Source organism: Ornithorhynchus anatinus, chromosome 1, assembly GCF_004115215.2.
Source record: "Ornithorhynchus anatinus isolate Pmale09 chromosome 1, mOrnAna1.pri.v4, whole genome shotgun sequence".
NCBI lineage: Eukaryota > Metazoa > Chordata > Mammalia > Monotremata > Ornithorhynchidae > Ornithorhynchus > Ornithorhynchus anatinus.
The window spans coordinates 123,478,274-123,494,811 of NC_041728.1; the positions used below are offsets into that span (position 1 = coordinate 123,478,274).

Genomic DNA, 16,538 nt, shown 5'->3' on the forward strand with positions numbered 1-16,538 from the left:
CCTTTACTCACCTCTCCCTCAGCCTCACAAGCACCTCTGTACATATCCATAAATTATTTTAATGCTGGTCTCCCTCTCTACACTGTAAGCTCCTCCTTGGACAGGGAACAGCATCTTCCAATTGTTGTAATTGTACTGGCTGAAGTCCTTAGTACAGTGCTCTGAGAACATAAGCACTCAATAAATAACACTGACTGATGTGGTCTGTTTTAAACAGATCAAAGGATCTATGTTGGCAACACCTTCAGCTCGCTAGTATTACGCAGGGAGCCTGATTGCAATATTTGTCACTGTTTACTGGAAAGAGAACTTTGATATGTTGCAATTTGCTTCCCAGAGCCAAGTTAGTGACTCAAAGAGCAGTGTCAGAGAAGTCAGAGAAAATGTCGAGACAATATAGGCTGCTTGAAATGAGCCTTTTTGTTTACCACCTCTTTCTTAAATTGTGGCTCAGTGGAAAGAGCAAGGGCTTTGGAGTCAGAGGTCATGGGTTCAAATCCCGGCTCGGCCACTTGTCAGCCGTGTGACTTTGAGCAAGTCACTCAACTTCTTGCTACCTCAGTTACCTCATCTGTAAAATGGGGATTAAGACTGTGAGCCCCACGTGGGACAACCTGATTCCCCTCTGTCTACCCCAGCACTTAAAACAGTGCTCGGCACATAGTAAGCGCTTAACAAATACCAACATTATTATTATTAAATATCACCCAATGTGACAAAGGCCCTGTTTATTTCAATGGTTTGAGAATGACTTTCAACTTAACATCTTATTTCTGAGCATTGAAACAGTGATTAAAACACTTCAAGATGTATAGGATTCAACTACATAGTTATAGGAGGAAAAGCTGCAACTGATCACATCTCTAAATTGTTGTTGTAATTCCAAACTATAAAGGGTATATATGTCAGAGTAATGGATTGTAATTTAAGAGTTGAAGTACATACAAGTTAATCAGGTTGAGCACAGTCCCTGCCCCACATGCGGCTCTCAGTCTTAATCCCCATTTTACAGATGAGGTAACTGAGGCACAGAGAAGTGAAGTGACTTGTCCAAGGTCACACAGCAGACAAGTGGCAAAGGAAGGATTAGAACCCAGGTCTCTCTATCTCCCAGATCCATGCTCTATCCACTAAGCCCTATTGCTACTCATTGACTGGGACTCAAAAACAACCAGGATTGATATTGATTTTCAAAAGCAGAAATCTTGAAATTGGCTTATCACCGACACGACCCATTATTATCATTAGTATTTACTGAATGTTTACAGTACATATATCACTATACTAGACACCTAGAAGTAGAAGGGGTGGATCTGGGAAATGCTGTGGAGGAAAATAATGGCAAAATTTAGAGACACAAAGAATATGGAAGGGTGAAAGACAGTGAGGAATCAGAGACAAGGAGAGTGGAGATCTTGTTGTCATAAAGGGAACATTAGTAAAGGAGTTCAATTTCTGCTCAGTTGAGGTCAAGGTGCTCATGGATCATCCACATGGAGATAGCCTACTGGAGGAGAAGGAAGGACAGGAGGAGGAAAAGATGAGAAAATGTGAGCTGGCATCAGGATAAAATGTGCAAAGGTCCATAGACTGCTCTCAGGTGGTAATAATAATGATGGCATTTAAGTGCTTACTATGTGCAAAGCACTGTTCTAAGCTCTGGGGAGGATATAAGGTGATCAGTTTGTCCCAGTTGTCCCACGTGGGGCTCACAGTCTTGATGCCCATTTTACAGATGAGGTAACAGGCACAGAGAAGTTAAGTGACTTGCCCAAAGTCACACAGCTGACAAGCAGTGGAGCTGGGATTTGAACCCATGACCTCTGACTTCCCAGCCCATGCTCTTTCTACTGAGCCAGTACCTGAAGCCATGTGAGTGGCTGAGTTTTCCCTGAAAGAATGAGCATGTAGAGGACTCTTGTGAAACCCCAACAGTCAAATGATGAGGAGTGGAAGGGCAAGCAAATGAAACAGAGAAGGAAGACTCAGAGTGTTAGGTTGCGAATCAAAACCACACTGTATTGGTAAAACCAAAGCTAGAGAGTTTCCAGAAGGGAGTGTCAACAGTGAAAAAGGAAAGATTAGGGCAAAAAATGTCTCAGACTTAGATAAGAAGAGATTCACTCATTCATTCATTTAATCATATTTACTGAGTGCTTACTGTGTGCTGAGCAATGTCCTAAATGCTTGGGAGAGTACAATACAACAGTAGACACATTCCCTGCAGTCTAGAGGTGGGGGAGATAGGCACTAATATAAATAACGTTGAATATGGTCTCAATAGAGTGAATAGGGTGAAAACCAAATTGCAGAGGGTTGAGAAGAGAATCAACAGAAAGAAAAGAAGTAGGTGGATACATTGCTATTCAGGAATGGAAGGGAGGAAATGGGGTGAGAGCTGGAAGGTACAAGAGAGTCAAGAGAAAGCTTTTATAGGACAAGGAGATGAGCAAATTTGAAATGACATCAGTTTCTCTGTGCCTCAATTTCCTCATCTGTAAAATGGGGATCCATAGCCATTTTCCTCCTACTTAGCATGTGAGCTTCATGTGGGACAGGGACTGTGTCCAACCTGGTCAATCAGTCAATCAGTGGTATTTGTCGAGCGTTGATTATGTACAGAGCACTGTACTAAGTGCTTGGGAGAGTACAATCCAACAAAATTAGCAGGCAGGTTCCCTGACCAAAAGAGCACTGGTTTGGGAGTCAGAGGTCTTGAATTTTAATCCTGCTCTGCCACTTGTCTGCTGTGTGACCTTGGGCAAGCCACCTAACTTCTCTGGGCCTCAATTATCTCAACTGTAAAATGGGGATTAAGACTGTGAGCCTCACTTGGGACAACCTGCTTACCTATATCTACCCAGTGCTTAGAACAGTGCTTGGCACATACTAATTGCTTAACAAATACCATAATTATTATTTACTCCAGCACTTAGTACAGTGTTTGGCATATATTAAATGCACAAAAAACACTTCATTATCATTACTATTATTATTATTATTATTGAAGGAAGCAGGGAAAGAGCCAGAGCGGAGTGAGAGGCATCAGAGGTGAGAGTAACCCAGAAGCATCCACAATGCCTCACCGGTATAATGTTAAACTCATTCAATCTTATTTATAGAGCACTTACTCTGTGCAGAGCACTCTACTAAGCGCTAAGTGCCAGTGTGGTGATGGTGGTGTGAAAAGCAGCATTTTTTTAAATTTCCCCTCAGGCTAGAATGTACCAGGCAGCCAGACAGCCATTAGATGCTGCCAACTTCCACACCAATTTGACATGGCTCTGGACTGGAGAGGGGTGGGATGAGGGGGAAGGTGCAAGGTCTACTTTGATGTGGGGATGCAAGGGGCAGAGGATAGGAGGGGAAACTTCCCCAGCCTGTGCTCCTGCCGCTCCAGCTCTTTAGTCCAGGAGGACTTGGCCCCTGGCCCAGCCTGGGGACCTTAGGGTCTTCTTCCATTTTCTGGTGTTGCAGATGAGCTGGAATAGCCTTCGCCTTGCCCCTCCATGCCACACTAAGTTGCCACAGTGAGTTTCCACATGGCAGCTTTCAATGGATACTGCCACCTCCACCTAAGGTCTGTTTGCCAGGGGATGGTGTAAAAGTCTCCCCTAATAAAGTTCCTTGTGGACAGGGAACATGTCATTTCTTTAACTCTGAATTTCCAAACAGCTAGTTCAACGCACTGCACCCAATGGGCACTCTTTAACAATAATAATAATATTGGCATTTGTCAAGTGCTTACTATGTGCAAAGCACTGATCCAAGTGCTGGGGAGGATACAAGGTGATCAAGTTGTCCCACGTGGGTTCACAGTCTTAATCCCCATTTTACAGATGGGGTAACTGAGGCCCAGAGAAGTTGTGACTTGCCCAAAGTAACACAGCTGACAAGTGGCTGAGCCGGGATTTGAACCTATGACATCTGACTCCCAAGCCCGGGCTCTTTCCACTGAGCCACGCTACTTCTTCTTTAAGTATCACTGCTACTCTGTCACACCCTGCCCTGCCCTGGCCCGACCCCCACTCATCACATTGCAGTTGTAAGTGCCTCACCCCTCCGGCCCCAAAGCACCTGATAGCCAGTCGGTGTTTTCAAAATAATTGTGCCATTTGTTAAGCACTTACTATGAGAAGCAGCATGGTTCAGTGGAAAGAGCCCGGGCTTGGGAGTCAGAGGTCATGGGTTCGAAACCCAGCTCTGCCACTTGTCAGCTATGTGACCGTGGGCAAGTCATTTCACTTCTCTGTGCCTCAGTTACCTCATCTGTAAAATGGGGATTAACTGTGAGCCTCACATGGGAGAACCTGATTACCCTGTATCTACCCCAGCACTTAGAACAGTGCTCTGCACATAGTAAGCGCTTAACAAATACCCACATTATTATTATGTGTCAGGCACTGTACTAAGCACTGGGATAGATATGAGAAAATCGGGCTGGACACATTCCCCGTCCCAAGTTGGGCTCACAGTCTCAATCCCCATTTTACCGACGAGGTAACTGAGGTCCAGAGAAGTGATGTGCCTTGCCCAAAGTCATGCAGCAGACAAGTTATGGAGCCAGGATTAGAAGGATTAGAACCCATGACTAAACAGCATGGCTTAATGGAAAGAGCATGGGCTTGGGAGTCAGAGGTCGTGGGTTCTAATTTCGTAACCGCTACTTAGCTTTGTGACTTTGGGCAAGTCACTTAACTTCTCTGTGCTTCAGTTGCCTCATCTGTAAAATGGGAATTAAGACTGTGAGCCCCACATGGGACAATCCAATTACCTTGTATCAGATCCGCCCTTTCCTCTCCACCCAAACGGCTACCTTACTGCTACAGGCTCTTGTTATATCCCAGCTAGACTACTGTGTCAGCCTTCTCTCTGATCTCCCTTCATCCCCTCACACCCCTCTCCAGTCTATTCTTCACTCCGCTGCCCGGCTCATCTTCCTGCAGAAACAATCTGGGCATGTCATTCCCCTTCTTAAACACCTCCAGTGGTTGCCTATCAACCTCCGCTCCAAACAAAAACTCCTCACTCTAGGCTTCAAGGCTCTACATCACCTTGCCCCTGTGAAGCAGCGTGGCTGTGAAGCAGCGTGGCTCAGTGGAAAGAGCACGGGCTTTGGAGTCAGAGGTCATGAGTTCGAATCCCAGCTCTGACACTTGTCAGCTGTGTGACTGTGGGCAAGTCACTTAACTTCTCTGTGCCTCAGTTACCTCATCTGTAAAATGGGGATCAAGACTGTGAGCCCCACGTGGGACATCCTGATTCCCCTCTGTCTACCCCAGCGCTTAGAACAGTGCTCGTCACATAGTAAGCACTTAACAAATACCAACATTATTATTATTATTACCTCTCCTCCCTTCTCTCTTTCTACTGCCCACCCCGCACGCTCTGCTCCTCTGCCACCCACCTCCTCACCGTCCCTCGGTCTCGCCTATCCCGCCGTCGACCCCTGGGCCACGTCCTCCCGCGGTCCTGGAACGCCCTCCCTCCTCACCTCCACCAAACTGATTCTCTTCCCCTCTTCAAAACCCTACTTAAAACTCACCTCCTCCAAGAGGCCTTCCCAGACTGAGCTCCCCTTCTCCCTCTACTCCCTCTACCGCCCCCCCTTCACCTCTCTGCAGCTTAACCCTCTTTTCCCCCCATTTCCCTCTGCTCCTCCCCCTCTACCTTCCCATCCCCTCAGCACTGTACTCGTCTGCTCAACTGTAAATATTTTCATTACCCTATTCATTTTGTTAATGAAATGTACATCACCTTGATTCTATTTAGTTGCCATTGTTATCGAGATGTTCTTCCCTTTGACTCTATTTATTGCCATTGTTCTTGTCTGTCTCCCCAGATTAGACTGTAAGCCCGTCAAACGGCAGGGACTGTCTCTATCTGTTGCCGACTTGTTCATTCCAAGCGCTTAGTACAGTGCTCTGCACATAGTAAGTGCTCAATAAATACTATTGAATGAATGAATGAATATCCCAGTGCTTAGAACAGTGCTCGGCACATAGTTAGTGCTTAACAAATACCATCGTTATTATTATTATTAAACAATGCTGCTTCTTAAATTCTTCCAATCATCCTCTGCATGATGGCAGTTTTCCACGTGGTTATTTTAAATCCCTCACCTCTTCCATCCCCTGCATACGGGGTGGTTTTTAATGCCCACTCAGTGCATCTACTTGCTGATGCTGCTAGTCTGAGGCCACCCCCCACTTCACATATGCAATACCTGCTTGTTGCCAATGCTCCTGGCTTTAAATGTCTGCCCTTGGTGGAATATAGCAGTAAAGCGGGAGAGGTGGGCAAGAGGAAGTGTTTTTCAGAATTGAGAAGAGATGGGATCCTTGGTGCAGGTATAGGTTTTAAAACTCCAAGACAGGAGAACTCTTGGGATACAAGCTGGGAAGGAGGAGAATGTGAAAGTGGAAGCAAGAAGGGCACTGAAGAGGCCAGGGAGGTCTTCGGGAAAATGGGGGTCTGATGGCACTCTGCTAACAACAGGGCAGCTAGTGAGGAGGTCACTGGGACATTGAGAAAGTTGAGGGAATAGTCACAGTAAGGACTGTGGGCTCCATAGTCAATGAGAGAGATGAGGCAGTGTTTCTGAGCAGATTAGAGGGCAGACTGTAACAAAATAGATTTAAAATATATCAATAAAGACTTGGGTGAGGAAAGTTGGGCAGACTTTGGCAAGACAGATTCAAAATACATCAATAAAGACTTAGATTGGGATGGTAAGGTTATATCCCTGAAGTAGTTAGTGTTTCTCAGTTCAGCATCTTGGTCTTACCTTTCTACTTTCCCCGGGGGTGATTTTCCAGTAGCAGCAATTCTCCTCCTCCTTTGATTTTCCAAGGTTTCCACTACACCAATAAAGGGACAGGAATTAGCACTCAGAGATAGAGATAGCAGGAAAAAAAAGAGGGCCATAATACAAGGTAGGCCTATCTCCAAACATCTCCCATGATAAGCTAAGAACTTAATCAGGAAGGCCTTCACAAGGGACTCACTGTACTGCAGGAATTGTATTTGTTGAGCGCTTACTGTGTGCAGAGCACTGTACTAAGTGTTTGGGAGAGTAACACAACAAACACCTTTCCTGCCCTCAGTAAGCTTAGAGTCTAGAGGATTAATACTTGCCTCCAAAAGACCCCATTCTTGTCTACTACATGGTCTCTCCACCTCATCTGCCTGTGCTCTACTCCCCAGGTAGGACGTTTTTGGTTTATAGTACTTGTTAAGCATTGTTAAGAAACTGTACTAAGTGCTGGGGTAGATACAAGATAACAGGTAGGAACCAGTCCCTCTCACATTGGGCTCACAGTCTAAGTCCTGCTCCTGGAGAGCCTGCTGATAAGGAGAAGGGACAAAAGAGCAGACACGGGTCACAGAAGTACCATTTAACTTTTCCCTCCCAGGCTGGCGGCACAGTGATTTAGCCAACTTTGACCAAGAAGTGGAGAAACAAATTGCCTTTGCTCGAGGCCGCGGAAACGGTTTCCCGATACAATGAGTCCCTTCTAGGGCAAGAAGAGGGGAATCCTACATGTTATAAATCTTAAGATATTTTTATTAATAATAAATATTTTTATTAATAATAATAATAATGGTGATATTTGTTAAGCTCTTACTATGTGCCAGGCAATTCGTTGAGCACTTACTGTGTGCTGAGCTTTGTATTAAGCTCTTGGGAGAGTACAATGCAACAGAACTGGTAGACATGTTCCCTGCCTATTCATTCATTCATTCATTCAATAGTATTTATTGAGCACTTACTATGTGCAGAGCACTGTACTAAGCGCTTGGAATGAACAAGTCGGCAACAGATAGAGACAGTCCCTGCCGTTTGACGGGCTTACAGTCTAATCGGGGGAGATGGACAGACAAGAACGATGGCAATAAATAGAGTCAAAGGGAAGAACGTCTCGTAAAAACAATGGCAACTAAATAGAATCAAGGCGATGTACATTTCATTAACAAAATAAATAGAGTAATGGAAATATATACAGTTGAGCAGACGAGTACAGTGCTGAGGGGATGGGAAGGGAGAGGGGGAGGAGCAGAGGGAAAGGGGGAAAAGAGGGTTAAGCTGCGGAGAGGTGAAGGGGGGGTGGTAGAGGGAGTAGAGGGAGAAGAGGAGCTCAGTCTGGGAAGGCCTCTTGGAGGAGGTGAGTTTTAAGTAGGGTTTTGAAGAGGGGAAGAGAATCATTTTGGCAGAGGTGAGGAGGGAGGGCGTTCCAGGACCACGGGAGGACGTGGCCCAGGGGTCGACGGCAGGATAGGAGAGACCAAGGGACGGTGAGGAGGTGGGCAGCAGAGGAGTGGAGCGTGCGGGGTGGGCGGTAGAAAGAGAGAAGGGAGGAGAGGTAGGAAGGGCAAGGTGATGTAGAGCCTCGAAGCCTAGAGTGAGGAGTTTTTGTTTGGAGCGGAGGTTGATAGGCAACCACTGGAGTTGTTTAAGAAGGGGAGTGACATACCCAGATCGTTTCTGCAGGAAGATGAGCCGGGCAGCGGAGTGAAGAATAGACTGGAGCGGGGAGAGAGAGGAGGAAGGGAGGTCAGAGAGAAGGCTGACACAGTAGTCTAGCCGGGATATAACGAGAGCCTGTAGCAGTAAGGTAGCCGTTTGGATGGAGAGGAAAGGGCGGATCTTGGCGATATTGTAAAGGTGAGACCAGCAGGTCTTGGTAACGGATAGGATGTGTGGCGTGAACGAGAGAGACGAGTCAAGGATGACACCGAGATTGCGGGCCTGAGAGACAGGAAGGATGGTCGTGCCATCCACGGTGGCCGACATCCAGGTGGAGACATCCTGGAGGCAGGAGGAGATGCGAGCCTGAAGGGAGGGGGAGAGGACAGGGGCGGAGATGTAGATCTGCGTGTCATCTGCGTAGAGATGGAAGTCAAAGCCATGAGAGCGAATGAGTTCACCGAGGGAGTGAGTGTAAATGGAGAACAGAAGAGGGACAAGGAGCTTACGGTCTAGAGGGGGAAGAGAATTAAGAATAAAATAATTGACATGAAATAAGAATGGGAGAGAACTGATACATCAAAAAGAAAAAAAGTAGTGTGCCCCAAGAGATTCTCCTAAGAGACCAGTGTTGGTGGGGAACAAAATGAAAGAATCCCAGTTCTGTGTGTTCTTTCATCTTCAGGAAAATAGTTTTCCCAGTTCGATTTTCTTAATATGTTTTTAGTTTGTCTCAGAACTCACTTCACAATCAATCCTTGAAGAAGAATGTTCTCTCCTTTCCCCTTTCAAGGATGGGCAAAGAGCTCTAATCAATCCCCACAGAAGATAATGAGAGAAAGAGGTATGAAAGCAAATAAGAGAATGGCTGGAAATAAGAAACAGTCAGAAATGCAGAAACTAGAAGCCAGTGATGAGGGATATTTTTTACTTAAAAAGATGTGGTTGGATTATATCCCATCCTGGCTACACATAAAAAACAAGGGATTGTCCACAGGACAAAAAAAATTGACACATATGACCAGATAACCCAAAAGGCAATAAATTTCCCAGTCCTAGTATTAAATGAATTTTTTGTTAGAACAGAACTTGGTTAGGTGTTTTGCCTCTGGAGTCTTTTCTATGATACTATAATTCTAATTCTTTCACTCTATTTTTCTTCTTTCACTGATTTTGGCTTCCAAGGTACAACATCTGTTTCATTTGGAATGGGTTTTTTCACCTGGGAGTCAATTTCTGTTTAACAAACAGAAAGCTGAATGCTGGAATTTATGTTATGAAAATGTCATCCGCTTGTTAAATATTAATTGTAATGTTTTACATAGATTTTAATGTCATTCCACTAACCTCCTTGTGGAGAATGCTGCTATTCACAGATGATGCCCAACTTCTAAATGATAAGAATGGGCATAAACACCAGGCACATTTATCTTAATTGTCTCTGTGGCATTTGGCTAAAATATTCCTGCTCATTGGGAAGCAGCCTGGCCTAGTAGAAAGAGAGCATGCCTGGGAGTCAGAGGACCTGGACTCTAATCCCAGCTCTGTCATTTGCTTGCTATGTGACCTTGGGCAAGTAACTTAACTTCTCTTTGCCTCAGTTTCCTCATTTGTAAAATGGAGGGACAATGCCTGTTCTCCCTCCTACTTAGACTTTGAGCCCCATATGGGAGAGGGACTGTGTCCAACCTGATTTACTTGTACTTACCCAGCTCTTAGAATGGTGCTTGACACATAGTAAGTGCTTATCAAATTAATAATCATAACAACATTAATGATAATAAGACTTTGCTCCAGGATTTGTCAGGGTTGGACTCTATATTATAGCTCTAGTGGAATGCAACTCTAAGGAAGCAACTCATCTTAAATTAGACGACCAAGTTGATAATTCCTTAGTTTACTAGTTCTCACATAGAACTGAGTCATCCTGAAACAGACCCAGAAGTTGAGTTATGCCCTTTCAATGAGCTGTGATACACAGAGGTGTCTAGCTACTGTTTTTTTAGGAGCTTACGAGTGATGGTGGCTCTCAAAATGCTTTTAAAATCCATAAACTAATCCAGGAAGCTCTGCCCTCCCTTATGGCTAAAGTTGGAACCTATCATTGGAAATCTGTTACAAAAACTATCACAATTGAAAGAGTCAAATATTAAGTCTTGAAAACATTGTTCAAGTTACATTGAAAACTCTTAGCAAAAGCATGAAGGTGAGGAAATTAAACAAACTTTACTTACTGTGAGAACAGACTAGGAATTCTGACTAAATTTAGCAAATGAAAAACTGAGGAAAAAAAGAATAAGCATCTTTGCGGATGGTGGGTAGGAAAGGGAGTTAAGGATGTCTAAACTCATCGTGGACAGGGAATGTGTCTGATTACTATTATATTGTACCCTCCCAAGTGCTTAGTACAGTGTTTTATAAATCCTATTCAATGAATGAAGTCTTCTAGAGTGTGAGCCCGTTGTTGGGTAGAGATTTTCTCAATATGTTGCCGAATTGTACTTTCCAAGCACTTAATACAATGCTCTGGACACAGTAAGCACGGAATGAATGAAGAGTGCGTAGTAATTACATGGTCATCAGATTTTTTAAAAGGCTTCCAAAGATCTTTAAGCCTTTTCAATCAAGAATCTCTACTCCAGTTTCTAGAGGTGGAAGCACAGTCTGGTTATCACTTGTCATCTAACATGCCAGAAGAGGGGCAAAAGTGTAACTCAAAATTCCTTCACCCTCACCATAAACCCATCTAAATCTATTCACATCTCTTTCTACCATTTGGAATTAAAAGCACATTACTAAAATACCATAAAATACCACATATCAATATCCATGTCTGCAACTGAATTAAGATCCTCTCACTCTCAAGACAAAGAATCCTCACATATAATTTCTCGTGGATCAATCTATCAATAATTTACTTACTTTTTTTGGACTTTTGTAGCAAGTGCTGATCCCACTCTTTCTCCTTCAAGGTGACAGCTTTGGGGACACAGGCACCTATGTACTCTAATAACTTCCTGCGAGCCACAAACGTCTCCCGCTCCACTACTGACAAGGAGTGATAAGGGGTTTGTGCAATCCTTTTATCCTGCAGCACATAAGCATGACAACATAATCACATATCGAGATTCTTTTTAAAAAAAAGGAAAAGGAAGATTGTCCACTTTTGTAAACATCTATACTTTCTAGACCTAGCATGAGTTACACTATTCTGTTACCATGAAAATCAGATAGATCATGCACACGAAGTAGGTGGGTATATGGTTGAATCAGCTGTGGCAACCACACATGCATCATATCTTCATTAAATCTTCTAGACTGTAAGCTCATTGGGGGCAGGAGGGGCATCTACCAACTCTATTATATTGTATTTTCCCAAGCACTTAGTACAGTGCTCTGACTGCAGTGATATTCTCCTCCAGTCTGGCTTCCATCCCCTTCATTCCACAGAAACCACCCTCTCAAAAGTCATCAATGATCTCCTTCTTGCCAAATCCAATGGCTTCTACTCCATCCTAATCCTCCGTGATTTCTCAGGTATCTTTGACAATGTCAACCACCCCCTTCTCCTGGAAACAAAACAAAAACTTCTCACTCTAGGCTTCAAGGCTCTCCATCACCTTGCCCCTTCCTACCTCTCCTCCCTTCTCTCTTTCTACTGCCCACTCCGCACCCTCGGCTCCTCTGCCGCCCACCTCCTCACCGTCCCCCATTCTCGCCTTTCCCACCATCGACCCCTGGGCCACGTCTTCCCGCGGTCCTGGAACGTCCTCCCTCCTCACCTCCGCCAAAGTAATTCTCTTCCCCTCTTCAAAACCCTACTTAAAGCTCACCTCCTCCAAGAGGCCTTCCCAGACTGAGCCCCCCTTTTCCCTCTGCTCCCTCTACCTCCCCCTTCACCTCTCCGCAGCTAAACCCTCTTCTCCATTTACCTCTTCTCCTCCCCCTCTCCCGTCCTATCCCCTCAGCACTGTACTGGTCCACTCAACTGTATATATCTTCATTACCTTATTTATTTTGTTAATGAGATGTACATCACCCTGATTCTATTTATTTGCTATTGTTTTAATGAGATGCTCTTCCCCTCGATTCTATTTATTGCCATTGTTGTTGTCTGTCTGTCTCCCCCGATTAGACTTTAAGCCCATCAAAGGGCAGGGACTGTATCTGTTACCGATTTGTACATTCCAAGTGCTTAGTACAGTGGTCTGCACATAGTAAGCGCTCAATAAATACTATTGAATGAAACATTAACGAACCTTGGCTTCACTGACACTGTTCTCTCCTGGTTCTCCTCCTATCTCTCTGACCACTCATTCTTAGTCTTTTTCATGGGCTCCTCCTCTGCCTCCCTCCCTCTAACTGTGGGTGTCCCTCAAGGTTCAGTTCTGGGTCTCCATCTACACCCACTCCCTTGGATAACTCATTCGCTCACACTCTTCAACTACTATCTCAGTGCTGATGACACCCAAATGTACATCTCCAGCTCTGGTCTCTCTCCCTCTATGCAGTCTCTCATTTCTTCCTAGCTTCATGACATCTCTGCATAAATGTCTTCTCATCACCTCAAACTTAATATGGCTAAAACTGAACTTCTTATCTCCCCACCCAAACTGTCCTCCTACTGACTTTCCCATCACTGTAGATGGCCCCACCATCTTTCCTGTTTCACAAGGCCGTCTCACAGGCCCACAACCTTGGTATCATCCTTCACTCTGCTCTCTCATTCACCCCACACATCGAACCCATCACCAAAATCTGCCCATCTCACCTTCACAATATCGCCAAGATCCGCCCTTTCCTCTCCACCCAAACTGCTACCATGCAGTTACAAGCTCTCATATTATCCCCACTGGATTATTGTATTAGCCTCTTCTCTGATCTCCCTTCCTCCTGTTTCTCCCCACTCCAGTCTATTCTTCATTCCTCTGCATGGATCGTCATCCTACAGAAACACTCTGGGCATGTCACTCCCCTCCTCAAAAACTTCCATTGGTTGCCTATCAACCTCAGCACGAAACAAAAACGCCTCACTCTTGGCTTCAAAGCTCTCCGTCACCTTGTCCCCTCCTACCTCACCTCCCTTTTCTCTTTCTACTGCCCACCCCATACACTCCACTCTTCTGCTGCTCACCTCCTCACGGTCCCGTTTGTGCTTGTCCTGCCCTCGACCCCTGGCCCACATCCTACCACTGTCCTGGAATGCCCTCCCTCCTCGCATCCGCCAAACTAACTCTCTTCCCCTCTTCAAAGTCCTACTGAGAGCTCACCTCCTCCAGGAAGCTTTCCCAGACTGAGTCCCCCCTTTCCCTCTGCTCCTCCTCCCCTCCCCATTCTTCCCTCTCCCACCCTCTGCTCTTCTCCCTTCCCCTCTCCTCAGCACTGTGCATATTTGTGTATATCATTTATTAGCCATTTATTTTGTTAATGAGGTGTATATCTCCATGATTCTATTTATCTTGATGATGTTTTGTTTTGTTCTGTTTTGCTTTGCTGTCTGTCTCCCCACTTTAGACTGTGAGCCCATTATTTGCAGGGATTGTCTCTTTCTGTTGCCAAATTGTACATTCCAAGTGCTCAGTACAGTGCTCCGCACATGGTAAGCTCTCAATAAATACTATTGAATGAATGAATGAACAAGCCCATAATCCTGACATTATCCTTGACTCCTCTCTTTCTCACTCAACCTACACATTAAAGACATTATTAAATCCTGTCAGTTCTATCTTCACAACATTGCCAAAATCCACCCCTAAACAGCTACCACATTAATGTAAACACTTACCCTATCCTGTCTTGATTATTCTATCAGCTTTCTTGCTGACCTTCCTGCCTCCTGTCTCTCCCCACTCTGGTCCATACTCTACTCTGCTGCCTGGATCATTTTCCTCCAAATATGTTCAGACCCTGTTTTCCCACTCCTCAAGAAACTTAGGTGGTTGTTCATCCAACTCTGCATTAAACAAAAACTTCTCACCATTGGTTTTAAAGCACTCAATCACCTTGCCCCTTCCTACCTCACCTCGTTACTCTCCTACTACAACCCATTCTGAACTCTTCATTCCTCTAATGTTAACCTTCTCACTGTACTTTGACTTCATCTATCTCACCACCGACCTCTCGCCCACCTCCTACCTCTGGACTGGAATGCCCTCCCTCCTCATATCAGAGAGATAACTGTTCTCCCCCACTTCAAATCCTTATTGAAGGCACATCTCCTCCAAAAGGCCTTCACTGACTAAGCCCTCCCCACCTCTTCTTCCACTCTCTTCTGTGTTGCCCTGCCTCGATCCCTTCATTTATCCTCCCACCCATCCCACAGCACATATACCTGTAATTTATTTATTTATTTATATTAATGTCTGTTTCCCCTCTCAGAGTTGCACCTGGAGAGTTTCCAGTACTCTACTAGTCTCGACTATGGGAAGGAGAGTCAAGCAGAGGCATACCTATTCCAGTTCTAGCTTGGGCAGTGGTTAGCGAGTGGAGGGCAATCTGCTGCAAGTCAAAACTCCCCTGTGCTGGGTAGCAGTGGCATGGAAGTGAGTCGAAGGTGAAGAATCACTCTTACCTCATGGAAGGAGGCAATGGTAAATGACTTCTGTATTTTTACCAAGGCAACTCTATGGATACACACAGAATGATTGCATATGGAAGGGGGGCATTCTTAGAGAGATGTGTCCTGACATCACTATGGGTCAGAGATGACTCGACAGCATAAGATAAGAAAATGTCTGTCTCCCCCTCTAGACTGTGAGCTCACTGTGAGCAGGAAATGTGTCTGCTGTTGTACTGTACTCTCCTACGTGCTTAGTACAGTGCTTTGCACACAGTAAGCGCTCAGTAAGTACAGTTGAATGAATGAAGCACTCAATAAATTAGAGAAGCAGTGTGGCTCACTGGAAAGAGCACGGGCTTGGGAGTCAGAGGTCATGAGTTCCAATCCCGGCTCTGTCACTTATCAGCTATGTGACTTGGGGCAAATCACTTAACTTCTATGAGCCTCAGTTACTACATCTGTAAAATGGGGATTGAGACTGTGGGCCCCACATGGGAAAACCTGATCATCTTGTAACCCCACAATGCTTAGTACAGTGCTTCACACATAGTAAATGCTTAACAAATACCACCATCAATAAATACCACTGATTGATGGACTGATTGATATCTGCTCTTGCTACTGGGTGGAGGATGACAGAGAAGGACAGAAGGTTTAGAATGGTGGGTTCAGACCAGAGTGGTGAAACACAACCCAGAAATTGATAGGGCAAATCCTGGACATGCCTGGGTCTGTATCCATGCGGTGGGCTAAAGCCAGTGTGCCAGGCTGCAGGACCACTCTCTGCTTTGTATACTGGCATTCCTGACCACGAGAAAATCAGGTGGAAGAGAGAAAGAGTACATATTATGGTATTTGACCAGGTTCCTGAGAAGTGGCATACCACTCTTAGAACACAGATGAGAAAATGAAGTCCAATAAAGTTTAAATTAATAAAGATTGTACTCTCCCAAGTGCTAAGTACAGTGCTCTGCACACAGTAAGCACTCAATAAATATCACTGACTGACTGACAGAGGGGCCTGTTCCATCATGAGATTTCTTTTACTGAACATTAAGCTTCCTGGAGAGATACCTGAAAGAATCTGTAGAATGCATAGTCAACTGCAGTTCCCACAACTGTTTTCTTTTCTTCGCCAAATGTAATTGGATTCAGGATATCAGCACCAAAGTGAATTAGTTTGTCGATCTGCAAAGAAATGGATCTTCATGAAATAAAGTAACATTTATCTTAAATTACCATGGCACTATACTAAGAACTTTATAAATAGCATTGCTACTAATTAAAAACCATTAACCCTTCAGGTTACTAAAGAAAAGTTATAAAACTTTATTATACAGTCAAGTCACATTAGAAATTATGAGGCATAAGAACATATCTTGAATGAGGTGTTCCCCAAAAAGTAAATAAAACTGTAATAAATTAATTGAACCCAGAATTTGCAATCCTGTTTGTCAAAATGTGAAGCTTCATGTGAAGTAGTGTGGCTTAGTGGATAGAGCATGGGCCTGG

At 44.6% G+C, this 16,538-nt stretch overlaps 1 protein-coding gene across 5 annotated transcripts in view; it reads right to left on the bottom strand.

The window, feature by feature from the left end:
- ANKMY1 (ankyrin repeat and MYND domain containing 1) overlaps window positions 1–16,538 on the bottom strand; it is a 154,273-nt gene that overhangs the window by 53,572 nt on the left and 84,163 nt on the right. For all 5 annotated transcript variants that reach the window (XM_029079303.2, XM_029079417.2, XM_029079172.2 and 2 more), the window contains 3 exons: window positions 16,101–16,214; window positions 11,390–11,555; window positions 6,788–6,860 (listed from right to left, as the gene is read on the bottom strand). In XM_029079303.2, coding sequence (XP_028935136.1) covers window positions 6,788–6,860; window positions 11,390–11,555; window positions 16,101–16,214 — 353 coding nt within the window. The remainder of the gene's footprint in view (window positions 1–6,787; window positions 6,861–11,389; window positions 11,556–16,100; window positions 16,215–16,538) is intronic.